Genomic DNA, 22,903 nt, shown 5'->3' with positions numbered 1-22,903 from the left:
AATAAGTATTTGGACACCTGTGGTAGAATAGAAAAACAACATTTATTCATATACAATAGTTGTTAGAGCCCAGCAGATACTTCCTTACAAATGGTATTGATGGACACAATACTCCTGGATGCCTGGTGAAACTCCTGATATATGTGAGCCATTGGTTGGGTGCGGTTTCTCTGGCCAGCACTCGTCGGTGTCTATCTCCCAGTTTCAGGGGTCTGCTGACTCGGGGCACATTCCGACAATCACCTTCCACTGCGTAATCACATAGGCCACTGTCAATTTTGGGTAATTCAGTTTGCTTGCTATGTCCGTTAATGATCGACCATTTCTGTGGTACCCCACAATTACCTCTTTCTCAAAATCGGACAACTCTGCACTTTGTGGCATCTTGTGTGTGACTAATGCCAATGCACTAATGCCAATGCTGTTTCCTATTTAACAGCAGAAGGCGTGACGTACATCACAACCGCAAATCTTCATTTGCATGGGTGTCCAAATACTTATTGTTAGACAGTATAAGTTACATGAGAATAAAACGTTTGCTATTTTTGATGGCTTTTTCTCAGTCACATAAGCTTTTTTAGGCCCCTGAATGTAAATTGTTGCACAGTGGCCATAGGGTCTATAGTGGTTATCACTGAGCTTTCCCAGAAACAAGAAAAGCTAAGAAACAGCTTAAACCATAAGTAACATAACAGTAACAGCAGGGTTTCTCATTCGTATGACTTTTGTTTCTTTTTTCAGGCACTGGTTATTGTGGTCTTTCTGGGATGGGTGTTTGTTCCGATCTATGTTAAAGCAGGGGTGAGTAATGAATAGTCCTCCAATGTGATCATTTCTAGCCAGAGTAAAACAATGTCTGTATATAAAAGAAATAGTAGATCACTGCAAACATCTGTTGCGTATCGGTACTATTACTGACCAAGTTACTACTGTAGGCACTGTTATTAAATCTATTTCATGCTTTCACTGGTATTTCTTCCAACAAAATGGCCGTATTCACTGTATAGACAAAATGTATGCAGCCTAAACCCAGAAGAGTTGCCATACAGAAGAATACTACTGCTTTTCTCATTTATTTATCATGGTCTGATATTGTGATGTGTGAAGTGTGATTTGTTTGAACCTCCATTTTCACCTAGGTGGTGACTATGCCAGAATACCTACGAAAACGTTTCGGAGGAGACCGGATTCGAGTTTACCTGTCTGTTCTTTCCCTACTTCTTTACGTGTTCACCAAGATCTCTGTAAGTAGCTCTTACATGTACACCCAGTAAATATTTGCAAAGTTCTCTTCAGACTCGTAACACTATCATTTACTGTCATGTTTACGTGGATTTGAAGATTCTGGATTTGTGGGCCAAAATGATCACAAATATTTGCACACGTTGTTGAAATAACTGGGTATTCTGGTATGTTCCTTGCTACATTTGGAAGAATATCATTTTACAGGATGTGATACATTATCTGGTTATGGATAAGGTACACGACGATTTATCGACCATTCTGGATAATGTGACAAGAGTTGTGTGCAATGTAATGTATCAAATAATGTTTATGGTGTAGGGTTCATCATGATTGACATACAATACGCCAGTCTTGATGAACTTCCGCCATAATCTTTTGGTACTCTCCTTTCTCAACTTTCAGCATTTCTAAAATATAATGCACCACTAATGTCTTTCTTTTTTGTTAGGCGGACATGTTTTCTGGAGCCATATTCATCCAACAAGCCATGAAGATTAATATCTATATAGCCATAGTCATGCTTCTGTTGATCACAGCTTTGTATACTGTGACAGGTAGGTGCCAAATAATGAGACATTCATGGAGTTTGTATGTTCTCCTCATGTTTGTGTGGCTTTCTTCTGGGTACTCTAGATTCTTCTTACTTTCCAAAAATCATATTGATAGGTTCATGTGTCATTTAGATTCTGAGCCCCAGAGGATACAGAGACCAGTGTGAGTGATGACATTCTGTACAAGGAAGCGCAATATGTTCATGTTGTATAGATGAATAAAAATTCACAATGGAATGTATATGTTCCCCTTATATTTATACATTATTGTTTTTTTTTATGGGTACTATAATATCCACTATTTGGTTATTATCTCTAAACTAAGAGGTGTACCTTATTTTCTGTAAACTTCCAATTCACATGTACCCTTCTGGAAGTGGAGGGGTGAGGAATACTCTGTCTTATAACACACTGGATACAAGACTGTGTGAACTCATTCATTTCTGAGTCCTCCCAACAATTCTTTTCATTTATAGTAACAGCTCTGGGGTTTAAAGATACTCTTTCACCAAAAACATCACAAAAATAAGTCAAGTCTTAGACCATGAAGTTAAATGAGAGGAACAGATATGAGTGAACATAGGTATTCTATGGTAACAAAATGGAGCATCGAGTGTCAAGCAATTGCATTATGTGATTTATTGATACTAATTAAGGCCTAATTCACATTTGCGTTCAGCATTCCGTTCCGGTATTCCAGTGAGCTTATGAAAACACACAGACCTCATAGACTACAATGGGATCCGCCATGTCTACACGAGTTAAGCAGAGAGGAAAGTACTTCATGAGCTACTTTCCTCTCCGCATGACTCGTGCGGACACTGCGTGGAAAATACATGGACTCCATGGAAAATACATGGACTCCATTATAGTCTATGGTGTCCGTGTGCTTTCATAAACTCACCGCTTGTCAATGCGTTCAGTATTCCATACGGGAGGTCCCCATACGGACTTCCCGAACGCAATACCAAATGCAGAAGTGAACCAGTACTTAACTATGGAGTTTTAAAACATGTCCACAAAAAGGCCAATAGCTTAGAGAAGTCATATAAAGGCACAAAATTCACTTTTTGCGTGTAAAATTATAGATGTAGATGTATGTCAGTATGAGGTGGTGTGACAAAAGAGAAGTGTGGCCAACCTGCCTTGTGAGTTGCACCATTTTTATGCCACGTGCAGTATTTTTTAATATGGAGCAACACAACACATCTGTAACAGACTGTTCCATCAGAAAATCCTCCAGGCACCACTAATCCTGTGGGTGAGAATCCCTTTTGTAGCTGACTTTGAAGCAGATGACTTATGGGGTGGCCATTGTTTGGGTCATACTGATGGTGTGCCCTCTGTGTGAGTAGAAGAGAGTTCACAATTCATTGGAACAATTTTGTGACTCCACCACCTCCACCAACTGTAGCCTGGTGCCATATGAGTACGTAATATAATATAATAAGTAATATATAACTGTATAAGGAGGTAAGAATTGTTCTACACACAGTCATGTGATTATTCACTTGTCTGCTATCTAGGTGGTCTGGCTGCTGTCATTTACACAGATACTCTACAAACCATCATCATGCTTGTGGGATCATTTATACTCATGGGATTTGGTAAGATAAAATTGCCTTATTGGACCCCTTAAAACTTCCTATATGGAAAATGTTTCAATATATTGGCCTTTGTCTGACAGTAGGGAGAACCTTCTAATCCTAAAAAAAATCTCTTTTAGCTTTCAATGAAGTTGGAGGATATGAAGCCTTTATGGATAAATATATGAAAGCCATTCCTACTGAAATAGACGATAACGGCACTTTGATTAATCCACAATGCTACACCCCACGAGAGGATTCATTCCACATTTTCCGAGATCCCATAACAGGAGACATGCCATGGCCTGGCCTTATCTTTGGTCTCACCATCCTGGCGCTTTGGTATTGGTGCACAGATCAGGTAATGTAGAGATATGATGTGTCCAGACTGAATTATTATACATGCAGATGATGGAAAATGTAGTTTCATTTGCTTTTTGGTGCTAGGTAATTGTTCAGCGGTGTCTCTCTGCCAAGAACATGTCGCATGTGAAGGCTGGATGTGTTTTGTGTGGATATCTTAAACTACTGCCTATGTTTTTGATGGTGTTTCCAGGAATGATCAGCCGTATTCTGTACACAAGTAAGTACCCAAAAGTTTTGTAAAAGAATTCTACTCTACTGTCATAATGTCAATCATTTCTAATGTCTTGGATTTCTTTTGTAGATGAAGTTGCTTGTGTAGTACCTTCTAAGTGCAAAAAGTATTGTGGCGCAGAAGTTGGATGTACCAATATCGCTTACCCAAAAATGGTGATTGACTTGATGCCAGATGGTAAGGGGCCTTCGAATGTCAATGTCTATATAAAGTGTCTATATAATTTATTATATGTAATATGGAAGAAAGTGCTATATCGAACTCCAGATCCCCTACTGTTATTGAGAATGATTTAGTTTACGCTTTCCTTACACATCAGCACTCCTAGGTACTTATGCAGGAAATAGCAGCACAGCCCAATTCAAGTACCAGGATGCCACTTTACAGGAAAGGGGTGTTATGGTCCATTCACACAGAGATTTTTGGCGCTGATTTTGACACTGATTCCGCATCAGAATCCACATGGAAAAAAAGCCTCCCATTGACTTCAATGGCTTCCCTTTTCCGCTAGCAGAAAAAGGAACCCATTGAAGTCAATGGGAGGATTTTTTTCCACGTGGATTCAGCATCAAAATCAGTGCCAAAAAACTCTTTGTGAATGGACCCTTAGGCTAAGGACCCATGTTGCTGAAATGCAGTTTGTTTTTTTTTGCAGATTTTGTTGCGTTTTTTTATTTATTTATTTTTTTTAGCTAAAGCCAAAAATGGCTACAAATGAAATCAGAAATATATAGAAAGCTCTTAAACTTTCTAAATTCTGCTCAATCTAGTCCTGGCTTTGGCTCAAAAAACCGCAACAAAATGTCCAAAAAAAAAAAAAAAAGCTGCATTTTCGCAACGTGGGGCCCCAGCCTCAAAGAGTTATTCTCATAGTTGGGGGTCTGAACTCCCCCCCAATAAATCTGAGGATGAAGGGGCTGCAGTGTTCATCTTCTTCACTGTTTTAGTCTGCACAGTGGCACCCAAGCTACCCACTTTCTGGGAGAAAAAAGTGAGGGCACCTAAGCTACCCAATGTGCAGCGAAAAACAATGAAGACTACTTTGAATACTTTGTATTCTGCCAGCATTGTGGCTTATTCACCCGCAGGTTCAGAGGTGGTCCCTATCCTAGTTGTCCTAGCACTTTATAAGATGAGAATGGCTCCACTGGTAAATAAATACAATGCCATAGAATAACCTATACTTTACATTGAAATAATAACAATAATATTACGCCAAAACAAAAAAGTTGTGTCTATGTAACAATATGCACAACAACAAAAGAACCCATGGCAACTTTACTGCTATTAATGGACAATATCGATTTGACGATTAAGAAGGAAAATGTACAACCCGTCGGAAACTGGTCTATGCTATTTAAGGCTAATGCCCCATGTAGCAGCCTGCAGTGAAAAAGCATATTGCAGTTTTTTTCCACAGAGTTTTCCTTGGTGGACTTTCTGCTTCAATTATATCTATAAGATAACCACAGGCATTTACGAAGGTATAATTGACATGATGCGATTTCCAAAACAGCAACAGTTTTTTCACTACGCATATTTTTCTGCAATGTGTGATTTGCTAGAATCCCATCCACTTTGCAGGGACTGTAAAACGCTGCATTTTTTCCAAACTTCAAGTTTTATGCCACATGGGGCCCCAGTCTACCAAAACGCTGGCAGTTTCCCTATAGATATAATTGAAGCAGAAAGTATGCAGAGGAAAACTGCGGACTTTCTGTGAGAAGCACTGTGGGAAACACTGTGGTGCAGTTCAACTTTTTTGCTGTGGCCTGCTACATGGGGCCTTAGCTCAAAAGTGTATTTTTCTTCCTCTGGATCAACAAATTAAAATGTCGCAATAGTATGTGCAATAAATGTGGACCTTTTCCTTAGCTCTGTAGCTCCTGTACTGGTCATGGTCTATTATTTACAGCTATTTTCCCTATAACGCAATTTCACTTTTATTCTCATTTTACTATACCAGCGCTGTTTCACCCTCACTATTCTCTCATTGGTTTCCCAGGACTTCGAGGTTTAATGTTGTCAGTGATGTTGGCATCTCTCATGAGTTCATTAACATCAATCTTCAATAGTGCCAGCACCTTGTTTACTATGGACATTTACACCAAGATCCGCAAGAAGGCATCAGAGAAAGAGCTGATGATAGTAGGGAGGTAAGAACATTCCTAAAAGGGATCACCTAACAGTTTTTGCAAGTCCAGCATAGTGTGTGTTCGGATGTATATGTACCATTGGAGCTTGTTCTTGTTTGCTAGTTGTTTTATTACTCTGAAAGCTTTATAAGTAGCCATTATATGCTTGACTGACTCTTCAGCCGCTATCATCTATAGAGTTGTTTCTAATGGTTGTGAAGTGCTCCCGTAGTTATCCATTAACCATTCTTAATGAATTGATATTTGAAAACAATATCATTTTCTAATACTTTGTAATACACCTGACATGCACAGGCTGAAGTGAAGCATAATTCCTATTCCATGGCAATATATGCTATTGGAAAAGGCCAGGCCACGTCTAGAGGACAAAACTCTAATATTAGTTTGGAAAGACGGAATATAGCAAACAAAATATTAAATTCTCAACCTAAATTTACTGTTAGAAAACAGGCCATGAACAAAGTGATGGACACAGAGATGGATTGCAGCATGTTAGCCACTGCTATCTAGTGTAACAGCATAAGGTTAAACTAAATGTCACAACTAAAACCTGCAGTATGTTCAGTAAATTCAGTTTTTGCAATGTCAGGATTGAAACTTTCAGGTATGCCGCAGCGAAAGTCACTAGACTCGGGGCACTCTTTGCTGCGGCAGCTTGCACGAGAACATGCTGCAGAACTGCCCTGTGGAAGTCCTACAATGTGTGTTTACTCTGTGTTGCCTCAGCCTAATATGGAATGACATGGCTGGACTACTTTCAATCTCCGTCTGATAATCTGATACCAGACAACATGCAACCAGTGTGCCTCAGCTCAAAGCATAATTGGCACTGAACTGGGAGTAATAGACATATAAGCCTAGCAGGACCTGACTATTTTACTTTCTATCAGTGACGTAACTAGGAATGACGTGGCCCCATGGCGAACTTTTGACATGGCCCCCCTCCCCCCATCCGACGCCGCAGACCCCAACCGACCAACCCCTCCCCCCGGCATTCCTGCACACAGTATTATGCACCATAGTGGCCTCTGCACACAGGATTATGCCCCATAGTGGCCCTTGCACATAGTATTTTTCCCCTAGTGGCCCCTTCACACAATATTATTTCTCCTAGTGGCCCTTGCACACAGTAGTATGCCCTTAAGTAGCCCCTGCACACAGTATTATACCCCATTGTGAACACCCATGTACAATTATTATACTCGGGGGGGGGGGGGGGGGGCATCTTCTATGACTTTATGACTTACGAGGCATTACTTGACCCGGGCCGGTGTTGCGACGCATAAGGACGCAGGCCCCAGCCATGTGACATGTGGGAGCCATTTTACCTATCAGATGTTACCCTTGGTCAGATTCAAACCCAGGACCCAAGCACTGTAAGACAACAGTGCTAACCACTGAGCCACCTTGCCACATTGAGTACTCAAGAAATACAACTATAGTGTGTGCTGTGTCTTGTCTATAGCTGATATATGAACTTACCGATATTTTTGAGAAGTTACTAATGATATTGTGTCATTATCTCTGCTTTGCAGGATCTTTATTTTGTTTCTGATCGGCGTGAGCATCGCTTGGGTTCCTATCCTGCAGTCTGCACAAAGTGGACAATTGTTTGACTACATTCAGTCTGTCACAAGCTACCTAGGACCACCCATTGCATCTGTCTTCTTCCTGGCTATCTTTGTGAAGAGAGTTAATGAGCCGGTCAGTAAAAATTACCAATTAATGTCAGATTGTATCTTTGGTTATTAATCAAAACATTAAACATTTACAAAAAAAGATGCAGAACCCCAGGTTCTAAAATAACCCCAGGAATAAATAAAAACTTCTTGTATACTCTTAATTGACCTTTCATACCATCACCTTCAGGTTATGACTGATGGATGCCCAAAAGATTCCAAGAGATCAATATTTTTTTCAACAGACCTCTGTGGATTATATTCAGTTGCACCCACATTTAGGTAGTAGATTAGTTAGGTAGAGATTGCCGCTCGGCTCTGGAATATGAAAGGCCCCAAAGGTCTCACCACATAAAATATACCACCATTCTAGATGGCACATAGTAGGTAGAGGCCCCATTAAAGATTTTGTATCAGGGCCCACGAGCTTCAAGTTATGCATTAGATCACATTGATATGTCGCTGATACTGGATGATAAGTCTGGTGCCTCTTTTCATTCTATAGTCTATTTTTATCCGAAATATAATTTTACTTTGCACATTAATTTTTGGCTAAAATGTTGGTACAGTCGGTGCATACATTACTTCTTATGCCATACTTATTCTCCTGGAAATCATGCTCCTATTGATAAATTCATAAAATTAGTCTAAGGCCTCTCACTGGAACACAGCTAAAAAACACGCTGTGGAAATAAATTTATTTATTTATTTATTTTTACAGTGTTTTTCCTATAGTGGCCCCTTCACACAGAATAATGTCTTTTAGCGACCCTCCACATGGGATAATGATCTAAAGTTGTCCCTTCACACACTATAAAATCCCAAACTGGCCCCTACACTAATAAAATAAAACAACCCCACATATTATGAATTTTCAAAAATATCAGGTTCAGACAAAATAGCTTCACCTTCTACAAAATACTATTATGCTCTAGGATCAGACCCCACAGTATAATAAGTGGAGTCCCAGGGAAGGTGAGTAAACGTAACAAACAGTCTTACTCACCTACTTTGGGCTCCAGTGCAGGTCTCCCTCTTCTTTGGGCCTCTTTTGGCCTCCTGAATGATGTCGGGGATCAATCACAGGCCTCAGCAGTCATTTGGATTATACCAAAGTTATGATATAGACCCACGCCAGAGCCCAAGGGAGGTGAGTAAGACTATGATGTGCATTCAGTCCTCTGGGCCTTTGATAATTATACTCTGGAATCTGATGAGATGATAAAGTATGACAATAGAAGTTCTGGTTTAGATGTGTTTGCTCTGCAAGAAATTAGACTCCAGTAGACTCCCATCTCCTACCACAATAATCACATGTATAGGTGGATGCCGATACAGTTGATTATGAGGTCAGATTATAACCATCTCCCTTGTAGCCTTGGACACTGAGCAACTATACATTTCACACTTATTATAATCCACCACTGACTTCTATTGGACCCATGCCATCAATATTACAAACTGGATAACCCCTTAAGACTAAGGCCCCACGTTGTGAAAACAGTGCGTTTTACAGTAACTGCAAAGTACTGGCTAATCTCATCGCACATTGCAGAAAAAAATCCACTGCGGGAAAAGTTGCGGCATGTCAATTATACCAGTGGGAACACCAATGTTTTCTCTATAGGTTTAATTAGAGAATAAAATCCGCAAAAAAAAACTCAGAAAAAAAAACGCTGCCAAAAAAATGTGATATGTGATACTGCGTTTTTTTCTGCATTGTTTTCTTGCTGCATTCCTCTACATGGGGCCTTAGACTACTAAATCACTCTTTTCCCAGATATTTACATCTATGTTGTGGATGGAGTGGTAGCATTGGTACAATACTACACATGGAGTGGGAGAGCCCCAAACCAATGGAATTTGGAAGGTAGTTTATGATCTGATCTCTCAGGTGACAGAAACAGATTTATTACATATGTCATCCAAATTCATCATTTCAGAATATTGGTATATAAGCTTGAATATATGTATATTTATAGTACTGAACTTATGTGATGCAATATATACCCTGAGCCTACCTATGTTTTATGAAATTTTGTTGGCAGGGGATAACATAACATGTTAAAAGGGTATCACTGTGGCAGCCATGGATGCAGAGCATTTATGCTTATGAGTATGAAGCCAAGGTGTAACTTCCACCTCTTGGGCCTTGATGTAAAATCTGATATATATGTGCAAACTACAATTCTGCAGTTTTCTTATTTTGTAGAGAGGGCATTGGACCTTGTTACCTTTTTTGTCCTTTTCTTTTCTTTTTTTTTTTTACTTCCGTGCTATGAGTTAGTTTAGGTAAGAAGTTGAGCCTGGTACAGTATACTCAATGACATTTACTTTCAACGGTTATGCTGTAACTTTCAATTATTTTCAATTGAGTAGCTTGTTTTGATTTTAATGTATATTTATTTTTTTATACTTATATTAAAACATTTAAAAAAATAAAATATAGGGGTACCTGAACTAGCAAGGAATACGAGACAATCTTTATAAGCAGTGTGATAATCTCATCTACTTCAGTTTTTTATAGTTAGATGTTTAAGCTAAAAGAATTGGAGAATTTAGCCATCGGCTGATCAGCTATATTATGTAGACGGGTGCGTTTCTCTTTGTATATATGTATGGATAAATTCCGACATCAGCAACAAATCTGGCGCATGTGAATTAACCCTTAAGTACATTTTTTTATGCTTATTTTTTTCAGGGAGCTTTCTGGGGATTGATAATTGGACTACTCATTGGCTTGTCACGGATGATTGCAGAATTTGCTTATGGCACTGGAAGTTGTGTAAAGCCCAGCAATTGCCCAGCTATCATTTGTAAGGTGCACTATCTATACTTTGCAATCATCCTGTTTGCAGCAACCACCATCATTGTATTGGCAGTGTCCTTCTTCACTAAGCCCATCCCTGATAAACATGTAAGTAAAAACAATATATTGGTCATTCAGGTCTATCAATAGTATGTTATTCAGTTTCAACATTTTACAGTTAAAACCTATATAAAAGTTTGTTTGGAAATATCATCATTAATGTATCTTTTACTGATCTAAACCGCTTAGCCAGTTTCATCCTTTAGGACACAGCGACTTTATCAATTTTTTCATCTTTGTGTTTGGAAAGCCAGAACTCTTTTATTATTTCAAAGTCAGAGCTAGTTTAGGGCCTACAATGTGCTTTTTATTAGTAACATTCTGTGAGATACCGTATATTATATTTTTGATCACTTTTTATTTTAGTTCAGATTATTTTTTTACATAATTCAGCTTTTTGAGGCTGGGGCCCCATGTTGCAAAAATTCTGGCTAATCCCGTCCACACATTACAGTAATAAATTTGCAGCAGAAATGCTGCGATTTCAAAAACATTCTGGTTTTTGGAAATTGCAGCATGTAAATTATACCTACAGAAATAATGGCGTTTTTCATATAGGTATAATTGAGACAGAAAGATTGTAGAGGAAAATTCTGTGGACTTTCTGTTAAAATCACTACAGAAAAAAATGCAACGTGTCTCCACCGTGGTATAATCCCACCTTATTTCCCATTTAAGGCTTAGGCCCCACGTAGCAAGCCACAGCTAAAAATTGCTGCGGCTTGTTACATGGGGCCTAACTTTAAATGGGGCAAAAAAGGAGGGCAATAGAATTTCCTTCCAAGTGATACACACGGAATATATATTTAATATAATTTTTTTTACAATGGTGTTCTATAGGTGACATATGAAACTTTATGATATGTTGGGAGATTTTCCATCTGATTGACAGCTTTCTATGCACTGCTGATGGATGACTAAAATCATGTCTAGAATTTGGATGACCAATCATATGTTGTATCATTCTCATAAAACATCCAACCATCAACATTCCATGTAAAATAACAGAATGGGCGAAGTACCAAATGATTGAACCTTAAGCCAGTTCTATTTATTTCAGCTGATGATGGCTGGGAAAAAAAATCACCCATCACTATTTAATCTATTGTGAACTTTTAACTTGAAAACGATGGTTGGATGAAATGCACAAAAACAGTCACGTGAACTGACTTTTATTGAAAAATTACAGGATCAGACTACATATTGGGGTAAGGGTGCGTTCACACGATGTAAAATGGAGCGCAAGCTGGCGCGTATACGCGTGTCAGCATTTTGCGCACTCAAAAAGATCCCATTGATTTCAATGGGAGTTACGAGTGTATATGCCGCGTTATTTTGTGCCCGTAATTTTGCGGCCGCATTCACATTGTGTGAACGCACCCTAAAACTGTTTTTATGCACTAAGGCTCCATGTACATGTCCGACAGTGCCATCCGAGGGGTCGCCAGATGGTCCATTCCGTTTCAATGGAAATAGGGCAGGTCCTCTCCTGCTCTGTGTCATTGGAACGGAAAGGATCAGAAGCCCCCATAGATGTGAAAGCATTACAGAATGCTCTAAGGTGACACTTGGAGTAACACTCAAGTGTCATCTGACTGCATTCCACTGAACACTTGTCCCCTTATCAGATGTATGCTCAGCCGTGTGCATGTAATCCTAAATGTTCACTAAGATTTTAACAATTAATTCAAGACTGCATGTGAGCATAAGAAACTTTGTAATGTTTTATAAGAGAAAAAGAGAAAATGCTTCCTTCTCTTGTTATTAGGCTCCCCCTCCAACACACCAGGTTAAGTTGAAACCTCATGGTCTCTGTAGATGGACTGTCAGCTCACTTAGGCCCAGTTCACATCTGCAATCGGGCTATTCTGTTTCCCTCTCCTGCAAGCAGCACTTTTCTCTTTACATTTTTCATGCAGAAACCACATGGACTCCATTATAGTCTATGGAGTCTGCGGGTTTCCGAACGTAACCGCTTTTTATGCAGATTAGGTTTCCATTTGGGGGGGGGCCCCAAGCGGACTCCCAGAATGGAAACCTATGCACAGATGTGAATCGGGTTTTAGTTCTAAAAATACAGCAGTCTATTGAAACCTATAGAGAAAGCGGGCCAATCGGGAGAGGAGAGACGCAGCAGAGATGCTAATGTAGTTAAGTTCCCTTTGGTGATTGCACAATAGGACTGGTAAATCTTTACCTTAAAGGTTGGCTCTTGGTGACGATAAAATAACATTAATACTTCTATTGGCAGCTTCACCGTTTGTGTTGGGCCTTGAGAAACAGCAAAGAAGAGAGGGAAGATCTGGACGCTAATGACTGGGTTAATGAAGATGTTCAGGAGGATGATGACTATGAGGAAGGTTAGACAAATAGGACTAAATAATATCTATCCTGTAAAGAAAACATTTCCCCTTCTAAATCTGTATTTAATTGAATGTATTTTATGTAGATTTTAAAGTTTATGTATTTTTTCTATGTTTGTTTTGAAACAGGTAAATATTTCCATTTCATTAGATTTTTGTGTCATTAGTCAGCTTTTATTTCTCCTATATCTACTGACCTGTGCCGTTCGTAGTTGATCTTCTTATCATATGTGTGAAAAGCAGATCAACTTTTTTTTTTTTCACGGACCCATACACTTTTATGGTACATGATGTTTTGGTAAGTGATGCATATGCATCAGTGAAAAAAGGGACATGCTTCTGTAGTTTTTTTTCCATTTACAGACCTGCGGTCTGACAAAACCTATTATAAAGGAATGTAGAAACGAGGGCATGTGAATAAGGCCTAACCCCTCATTCACATCTGCATTGGTATTCTGTTTGGGGGAGTCCGCACGGGGACCGCCTGAATGGAATACCAAATGCAATTGCAGGTAGTGTGCAGTAAAAGCACACAGATCCCCATAGACTATAATGGGGTCAGTGTGCTTGCCGCCAGATCTCCCCACAGAACATGCAGATAGGAAAGAACTTCACAATCTATTTTCTTGTCCACATGATTCGTGCGGGCAATGCACAGCAAGCACACGGACCCCATTATAGTCTATGGGGTCCGTGTGCTTTCACTGCACAGCGCTTGCAAATGCAATTGGTAGTCCGTTCAGGGGGTCCCCATGCAGACTCCCTCGAATGGATTGACAAACGCAGATGTGAACAAGGGGTAAGTGTGACAGTTCAGTTTTTTTTTCTAGAAAGCTCCAAAACCTTTGCTGTCCTTCAGCTATTGAAAGAGATGAATAATAAAACTCTGATGGCTGTCAGACGCTACTAAGGACAGAGGTGTAGCTAAATGCATATAGAATTATTATTGTGCCCAATGGACACGGTAAATGAAAACTACTATTCCCATTGAATTTGCATCTCCCCATAATGGTGGCTACAGGCAAGCAGAAATATAATGTATAACTGTGTGAAGGGCAGTAGGGGACTTGGAATATATAGAGAGAAATGGAGCTCAGACACCTAAAAATATATATCTCATGGTTATCGCCACATCATTTTGGACTAAATTACAATATAAATCAGTGAGCCATATAAATCTCCCCACAAACCATATACTGTAACTTTATATGTATTCTTATATTTGCAGTCAAAAAACAGAGCTGCTTTCGGAAGGCATACAACTGGTTCTGTGGTTTCGATGACAAGAAGCCTCCAAAACTTAGCGAAGAGGAGAAGAAGGCCATGGAATCAAAGATGACAGACACCTCAGAAGTTCCCCTTTGGAGGAATGTGGTTAATATCAATGGCATCATCCTTCTTGCTGTGGCTGTGTTCTGTCATGGCTACTTTGCGTAGATGTGATGCAGTATTAATAGACATTGATCATTCCATGCACTTTCTGGAGTTCAAAGATGAGCTGGTTGATTCTGTGACATGTTTTGTAAAAACTACCACTACATCTTGTAAAAAGTAAGTGATTTACCAGTAAGATCTACCCTGTGGGCAATGTAAGCATTGTATACGCTCTTCAGGGTAGAGAAGGAGAGGCCCTGACATCTGCAGGTACTGAACTGGATGAATTGCACTGACCTGTAACGCATGGGGTAATGGATGGGAATTACGGCAATATTTTGCTCATGACTCTTTACAGCTGGAGTTGGATAGAAAATTATTTGTTTTTAAATAATAATAAAAACTATTTTAAGACAGAATTCTAGATCTTTATTTGTTGTGAAGGAATTGACACAGAAAGATAACATTATGGTCAAGTATATTTAAAGGGGCTGTTCAGGACTCCAAAAATATGAGTAAAATAAATTGCTAAAATAAAAACTATTACACAATCATCTCTCCAACCATGCTACTCCATATATGCCTGTCCCTGTGTTTTGTGCAATACATGCCAGCTTCACCACAGAACCAGTCATGTCCCTGTACGATACATCAACACCCAGAGCCAAGAAGCAAAGACCAATGTGATTATCTGGTGACAATCTGTTTCTTCGTTGCTGCCTTCTCTTGGGAACAACTCTTCCTCCTTCCTTGATGTCAGCCTGCGCATGTGCAAAAGAACTGGAGTCCTGGCTTAGCACTGAAGCCAACACTCCATCTCTATTGAGCAAGCTGGGAGCGTGCACAGTAGAGATGTAGTGAAGGCTACAGCACAGTGCCGGGACTGATGCACAGGAGCTGGCAGTCACAAAAGAGGAGGAGCTGTTTCCCGCAGAAGGAAGCCTGGACAGGAAGAAGACAGATAAAATAAAATGAGGTACATTGGTGGGCTGAGTGAGTTGGGAAGGTGTAGTAGTGGGCGGAATAGCTAGAGAGACAGGGAGGGGGTGTTAGAGGGAGATAGTGTGGGAGCCTACAACTACCAGAATGCATTGCATCAGCTAAGGAAGCAGGAAGTTACACCTTGTAAACAAATGCAGAAGATGCTAGGCCCGGGGTAGGCAACCTTCGGCACTCCAGCTGTTGTAAAACTACAACTCCCAGCATGCATAAATGCACTGCTGTTCTTGGAACTCCCATTCTTTACACGTGTATTTTGCCAAAATGAGCGCATGTTTACTCTGTTTGAATGGACCCATAGGCTGAGGCCCCACGTTGCGGAAACGCAGCTTTTTTTGTTGCAGATTTTATTGCGTTTTTTTGAGCAAAAGCCAAGAATGGCTACAAAAAGAATGGGAAATATATATAAAGTTCTTATGCTTCTACCTTCTGCTCAATCCACTCCTGGCTTTGGCTCAAAAAACTGCAACAAAAAAGCTGCATTTCCGCAAGGTGGGGCCTCAGCCTCACATTGTTTTTTCCATCACATCAACTTCTTTTTAGAACAGTCCAGCTTCTAATCACAATCTTAAGGTCTTTTCACATGATGTTTTTAATATGTTTTTTTTGCATCCATTAACAGATGCAAAAAACTATGCAAAAGCTATACTATAAATGTATATTATATTTTATGCTTTTGTGTCCTTGCATTCCTTTTTTTTTTTTTTTGCATCTGTTAAATGGATATGCTAAGTGGATATATATATAAAAAAAAAACATGATGTGAATGGAGCCTTAATTGTAGAAATTCTTGTCATCTGCCGGTTGCTCAGTTAACTACAGACGTCCAGGCATCCTATAGGAAACTGCATGTAGATCACATCAATCGGAAGCTATAGTTACACAGATTATTTTCAACTGTGAGCAGGATTGTGGAAAACTACAGATACAGAACTATGTACGGCACATGAGAGGATACAGGCTATGCCCTATGCAGCAGCATATACACTCACCGGCCACTTTATTAGGTACACCATGCTAGTAACGGGTTGGACCCCCTTTTGCCTTCAGAACTGCCTCAATTCTTCGTGGCATAGATTCAACAAGGTGCTGGAAGCATTCCTCAGAGATTTTGGTCCATATTGACATGATGGCATCACACAGTTGCCGCAGATTTGTCGGCTGCACATCCATGATGCGAATCTCCCGTTCCACCACATCCCAAAGATGCTCTATTGGATTGAGATCTGGTGACTGTGGAGGCCATTGGAGTACAGTGAACTCATTGTCATGTTCAAGAAACCAGTCTGAGATGATTCCAGCTTTATGACATGGCGCATTATCCTGCTGAAAGTAGCCATCAGATGTTGGGTACATTGTGGTCATAAAGGGATGGACATGGTCAGCAACAATACTCAGGTAGGCTTTGGCGTTGCAACGATGCTCAATTGGTACCAAGGGGCCCAAAGAGTGCCAAGAAAATATTCCCCACACCATGACACCACCACCACCAGCCTGAACCGTTGATACAAGGCAGGATGGATCCATGCTTTCATGTTGTTGACGCCACATTCTGACCCTACCATCCGAATGTCGCAGCAGAAATCGAGACTCATCAGACCAGGCAACGTTTTTCCAATCTTCAATTGTCCAATTTCGATGAGCTTGTGCAAATTGTAGCCTCAGTTTCCTGTTCTTAGCTGAAAGGAGTGGCACCCGGTGTGGTCTTCTGCTGCTGTAGCCCATCTGCCTCAAAGTTCGACGTACTGTGCGTTCAGAGATGCTCTTCTGGCTACCTTGGTTGTAACGGGTGGCTATTTGAGTCACTGTTGCCTTTCTATCAGCTCAAACCAGTCTGGCCATTCTCCTCTGACCTCTGGAATCAACAACGCATTTCCGCCCACAGAACTGCCGCTCACTGGATGTTTTTTCTTTTTCGGACCATTCTCTGTAAACCCTAGAGATGGTTGTGCGTGAAAATCCCAGTAGATCAGCAGTTTCTGAAATACTCAGACCAGCCCTTCTGGCACCAACAACCATGCCACGTTCAAAGGCACTCAAATCACCTTTCTTCCCCATACTGATGCTCGGTTTGAACTGCAGGAGATTGTCTTGACCATGTCTACATGCCTAAATGCACTGAGTTGCCGCCATGTGATTGGCTGATTAGAAATTAAGTGTTAACGAGCAGTTGGACAGGTGTACCTAATAAAGTGGCCGGTGAGTGTATGTCTCATATACAATATAAAAACTCCAGTCCCTGGAGGGGAGAAATGACAGGTCAGGATTAGACTTATGTCATCTACAGCAGTGGAATTCACAGGGCTGAAAATATTTCAAGTTGCTACCAATACAGTCATCATGCAGACACATAAAAGATACAGTCCTGATGTCATATACCAAGAGTACAGCTGAGAAATCACATGCAAAACTACAGCTTTTGCCAGAGTATCACTTCCAAGTTACGAGCAGAAAATTGATCTGCCTATACTTATCATAGAAAAGAATAGCGCTACAAGACGTAATTGTACATGCGATAAGGGACAATATGATGGACTTTGTCTCTATAAAGATTACTGAGAAAATGGATTGTAAAGTGACTGTGGTTAACTATCAAGTACATGCCAGAATCAGGAACCCATTTATGGTTTAAAGTAGATCCAATGACATAAATTCACATGAAAAATATTACTTGACAAGACATGTGACACCATGCACTGAACACTGAAGGATGTTGCAGGGAAATTGTTTATTCTTGTTAATGTATAGGTTATTTTGTACTTCTAAGTGTGTCCAGTATAGATGAATTGTGTAGCTTTATCTATATCAGGAGTAGGCAATGAAGGTGAACTGTGATAATAATGCCAGGATTGCTTATGGTTTCCACTGTATGACTTTGACTGCTATAGTAGCTGCTCTCCTTACAGCTTCACTGGAGTCCTCCATACATCCCTGGATTATACCCACATCCTGAAGAAGTATTTGACGGCCTCCAGGAGTCTCAGAGAGGGTTGTTAAGGTTTTTAGGCAGTTCAGTCGCACCTTGCTGTTACTGTCTTTAACAAGGGCCAGCAATTTTGGGATGACATCAGAATGAAGGGCAGCATATTTGCCTGATGGAAGAACAATATTGTAAGAGGACTGAGATGGAATTTAGGATTTATCCAATGAAGACAGAACAGGATGTTACCTTCAGTAGTGATAGTAATATACATCAAGGCCCCGGCAACATTAGCTCTGACTTCAGCATCACTATCATCCAGTAGGTGCACCAGTAATGGAATCACTTCAGCTTTGCATACACTTTCCTTTCCTTCCATCGGCACACTATATAGAAACAAGAGATAATAATAATAATGACATACACTGACCAAATAACATTTCCATACTGGTAACTTTGTAACAATACCATGCAGCACCCACCATACTACATTGCAAACATAATATACTATACAGTGTCTGCACCACATTGTGACGCAATAAGGCTTCATGTATACGACCATATTTTTCATTAGTGCACTATGTGGTTTCTTTTTTAGGCATAGCACTCCTGCGGTCTGGGCTAATTCATAAGTCAGTGGAAAATACTGACAGCACATAGATGCCACCTGTGTGTTATCTGTTACATTTTCCAAGACCTGTACATTACAACAGTAGTGTGCATGTAGCCTAAGATAATACTGCTATACAGTGCTCAAATAATAGCAACATACATTTTCCAAATAATACAGTACTTCATTTTATAACAGTACTAGAAAGTGTTAAAATAAATATACTATGTACCTAATATAAGAGTCATGGTGCTCACAAGCCACATTGTATGTTCACATAGTAGTATTCTGCTCAGTATTTTGCAGCAGTATTTTTACACCAATCCACAGAGAGATAGGTTAATGAACAGATTTGTTTCTCTTCTGTGTTTTAGAAATTCCTGGTTTTGGTTTCCAAATACCATATATACTCGAGTATAAGCCGACTTTTTCAGCACATTTTTAATGCTGAAAAAGCTCTCCTCGGCTTATACACGAGTCAGGGTCCACGGAGCACAGAAAACTGGAAGGACCTGGAAGAGTGAGGTCCTTTAGTGCTACTGCTCTGTGATTGGCTTGTCATGAGGTCACGTGACTGTGATGTCATCAGAGGTCCTGTAGCCACTGGTATGTAACATCTGCAGATAAGGTTGAGTCTAAATCCTAGTAGCTCCGCCCACACCAGAGTCCGATCACATGGTCATGACGTCATCAGAGGTCCTTTAGCACACTAGGATTTAGCATCTACCCTGCAGATGAGTGGCCAGGATTCATTGTGTCTTATGGAAGATGTCTGTTGTATGGAGGAGAGGAAGCTACAGTAACGTGACACACACAGCGACCTTCCTTTAGTTACTCTGCCTATTAATGTCAGGCATTTGGGGTTATTAATTTAGTTTCAGTAACTCCATGTGCCTCACATTAATAACAGTTAACCCCATCATGTCCCTCATATTAATCTTTGTGTGCCCCATATAAGGGTTACTAATATGTGAGACACATGAGGGTACTAATGAAGGACCTTACTTATGAAGATACCTAATTATTACCTCCATATGTCCCACATATCAGTAACTCTTATGTGAGGCACACAGGGGGTTAATGTGAGGGACATGATGGGGTTAACTGCTATTACTATGAGGCACATGGAGTTACTAAACTGCAATGCACATGACCAGACTTTTTATCTGCAATGGTGGATTTCCCCCCCTAGGCTTATACTCGAGTCAATAAGTTTTCCCAGTTTTTTTGTGGTAAAATTAGGGGTCTCGGCTTATATTCGCGTCAGCTTATGCTCAAGTGTATACGGTACTGATATACTGAACGGATTACTGCTATGTGAACATACTCTTAGGCTAGCCATACACATCAAACAAAGAAACCATCAATAACTTCCCAATCAGGGTGGCAGTTTAGTAAAAAATTGTGCAAAATCTGTGCAAAATGGCAAATGATTGGCTGAATCAAAACAGTCATGTCATACACGTTTGTGGTTTTGTCATTCACAGTACTTTTATAACCAATTGTCGGCTGATTCAAAATCGACCAACTAAAGCCTAATATGTATGGATACCTGTAGGCTGTAAACCATCTGTAGCATCAGCTTCAGGAGGAGCTGCTTAGGCCGCACACTGATAAGGCTGTACAGCTACCGTTAAACAGGTTCTCCATTCACAAAATGGCTATGTTAGCCCTACACTGTTTAGTACACATAAACTACAATGTTTTTATATAACTTCACCCACAGACTGGATTATTGGGTTACTAGCATCCCCCGCGGCTTCGTCCGTGTGTTGTTGGCGATGCTATGTAGCCAATTGCTGTTCTCAATGATCCGCCTACTCCCGCATCTCAGCTCTGCTACATCTCTGCATATGCGCAGCATACCCAGCTGTATGTACATCTCTGCATATGGAGAGCATACTTAGCTGTGCTAGAGCTGTTCCTAAGCTCTGCTACATCTGGTAATTTGGCTTACAGTGGTTTTCTTATGGCAGTGTCTGAGCAGCTTCTGTGTTGGAAATGGCTGAACATATGTTGCTGTAATTTGCCACAGCCCCCCCCCCCCCCCCATCAGAGGCTGAACACCACATTCCCCCGTCGCACTCACACTAATTCTACATGCGATATACTCCTTTTGCCCACACACAGGCTGCATGTTCGCTACTCTCCTGACCTTCCATGAGACTCCATTTTCTGCAGCTTCCACACTGTCCGGTTTCATCCTATATAGCTCCGCCCACAAAATAGTGTGTAGCTCCGCTCACACAATAGCATGATCTTATCCAAGAACGGTTCAAGGGTCCTTTAGTGTAGTCTGAACATAAATTCGTTCATAGCGATCGGGAAGTGAGGTCATTTACTGGGATTTAGCCTATGTTTTAATCGAGGTTACAATCTATGTATGCGCCAAATTGCAGGGAAATCATCCAAACACACAAACTTTCACATTTATAATAGTAGGATAGGATTACATTATTTGTGCAAAAAAAAATCAACATCACAGTATTTGCTACACTGGCAAGGATACAATTTATGGTGTTGCCTGTGGATCATGGGCCTAGTTATGACCTACCAGAGGATCCTCTGATACGTTAGTCCATCCATGGCTGGTCCATGCATTAAGGTTGTTATGCCAACTCATATGTAGGATCATCTGTTTGATGTAATATGGATGTGATAATGCACAGAACGTTACAGTATATTAGCAGTATCATGTGTAAGACACTAGCTGCTCATTTCTGCTGGTTTCCAGCAAACAATAAATCTTATGATTGCTAATAATGAATTAATATTTCTATAATGACTCTGATAACAAGAATATGGCTCAACCTCAAAGCTGCCACTTGTTTCTGAAAAACTGAGATTAAGAAGAATTTATTTGCAGAGTATGCAATATCCTGATTCCAGAGTCCCGGCAATTAATAGTGAACATTTACCACCCAATACATCACTTAGTTACATTATAACTTTTATGGCAGTGGGTCTCATAGGGATAAAGCAACCTGGACTGCGACTACAGCTTCCTTATCTACAGGCGGAAGGTTTTACATTTTTGTGTTGTATATACAGTGTTGGCCAAAAGTATTGGCACTCCTGTAATTCTGTCAGATAATACTCATGTTCTTCCAGAAAATGATTGCAAGCACAAACTCTTTGGTATTAATATCATCATTTATTTTGCTTGCAATGAAAAAAACACAAAAGAGAATGAAAAAAAAGTCAAATCATTGAACATTTTACACATAACTCCAAAAATGGGCCGGACAAAAGTATTGGCACCCTCAGCCTAATACTTGGTAGCACAACCTTTAGATAAAATAACAGCGAACAACCGCTTCCGTAACCATCAATGAGTTTCTTACAATGCTCTGCTGGAATTTTAGACCATTCTTCTTTGGCAAACTGCTCCAGGTCCCTGAGATTTGAAGGGGGCCTTCTCCAAGCTGCCATTAAGAGATCTCTCCACAGGTGTTCTATGGGATTCAGGTCTGGACTCATTGCTGGCCACTTTAGAAGTCTCCAGTGCTTTCTCTCAAACCATTTTCTAGTGCCTTTTGAAGTGTGTTTTGGGTCATTGTCCTGCTGGAAGACCCATGACCTCTGAGGGAGACCCAGCTTTCTCACACTGGGCCCTACATTGTGCTGCAAAATTTGTTTGTAGTCTTCAGATTTCATAATGCCATGCACACGGTCAAGCAGTCCAGTGCCAGAGGCAGCAAAGCAACCCCAAACCATCAGGGAACCTCCACCATGTTTGACTGTAGGGACCGTGTTCTTTTCTTTGAAGGCCTCTTTTTTTCCCCTGTAAACTCTATGCTGATGCATTTTCCCAAAAAGCTCTACTTTTGTCTCATCTGACCAGAGAACATTCTTCCAAAACGTTTTTGGCTTTCTCAGGTAAGTTTTGGCAAACTCCAGCCTGGCTTTTTTTATGTCTCTGGTAAGAAGTAGGGTCTTCCTGGGTATCCTAC

At 40.3% G+C, this 22,903-nt stretch overlaps 2 protein-coding genes across 2 annotated transcripts in view; one reads left to right on the top strand and one right to left on the bottom strand.

The window, feature by feature from the left end:
* SLC5A1 (solute carrier family 5 member 1) overlaps positions 1-14,840 on the top strand; it is a 34,591-nt gene extending 19,751 nt beyond the window's left edge. Inside the window, exons 4-15 of the mRNA XM_075276084.1 lie at positions 742-801; positions 1,140-1,244; positions 1,694-1,799; positions 3,323-3,403; positions 3,523-3,743; positions 3,830-3,965; positions 4,050-4,157; positions 5,986-6,136; positions 7,672-7,840; positions 10,517-10,732; positions 12,936-13,044; positions 14,276-14,840. Of these exons, the coding sequence (XP_075132185.1) occupies positions 742-801; positions 1,140-1,244; positions 1,694-1,799; positions 3,323-3,403; positions 3,523-3,743; positions 3,830-3,965; positions 4,050-4,157; positions 5,986-6,136; positions 7,672-7,840; positions 10,517-10,732; positions 12,936-13,044; positions 14,276-14,484 (1,671 nt within the window). The 3' untranslated portion in view covers positions 14,485-14,840. The remainder of the gene's footprint in view (positions 1-741; positions 802-1,139; positions 1,245-1,693; positions 1,800-3,322; positions 3,404-3,522; positions 3,744-3,829; positions 3,966-4,049; positions 4,158-5,985; positions 6,137-7,671; positions 7,841-10,516; positions 10,733-12,935; positions 13,045-14,275) is intronic.
* A 3,433-nt stretch (positions 14,841-18,273) lies between these two features.
* Positions 18,274-22,903, bottom strand: part of RSPH14 (radial spoke head 14 homolog) — a 172,739-nt gene continuing 168,109 nt past the window's right edge. Inside the window, exons 6-7 of the mRNA XM_075276513.1 lie at positions 18,590-18,726; positions 18,274-18,512 (exon numbers count right to left, since the gene is read on the bottom strand). Of these exons, the coding sequence (XP_075132614.1) occupies positions 18,274-18,512; positions 18,590-18,726 (376 nt within the window). The remainder of the gene's footprint in view (positions 18,513-18,589; positions 18,727-22,903) is intronic.

Source organism: Leptodactylus fuscus, chromosome 1 (genome assembly GCF_031893055.1).
Source record: "Leptodactylus fuscus isolate aLepFus1 chromosome 1, aLepFus1.hap2, whole genome shotgun sequence".
Lineage (NCBI taxonomy): Eukaryota > Metazoa > Chordata > Amphibia > Anura > Leptodactylidae > Leptodactylus > Leptodactylus fuscus.
This window is presented reverse-complemented; position numbering and strand designations above follow the sequence as displayed.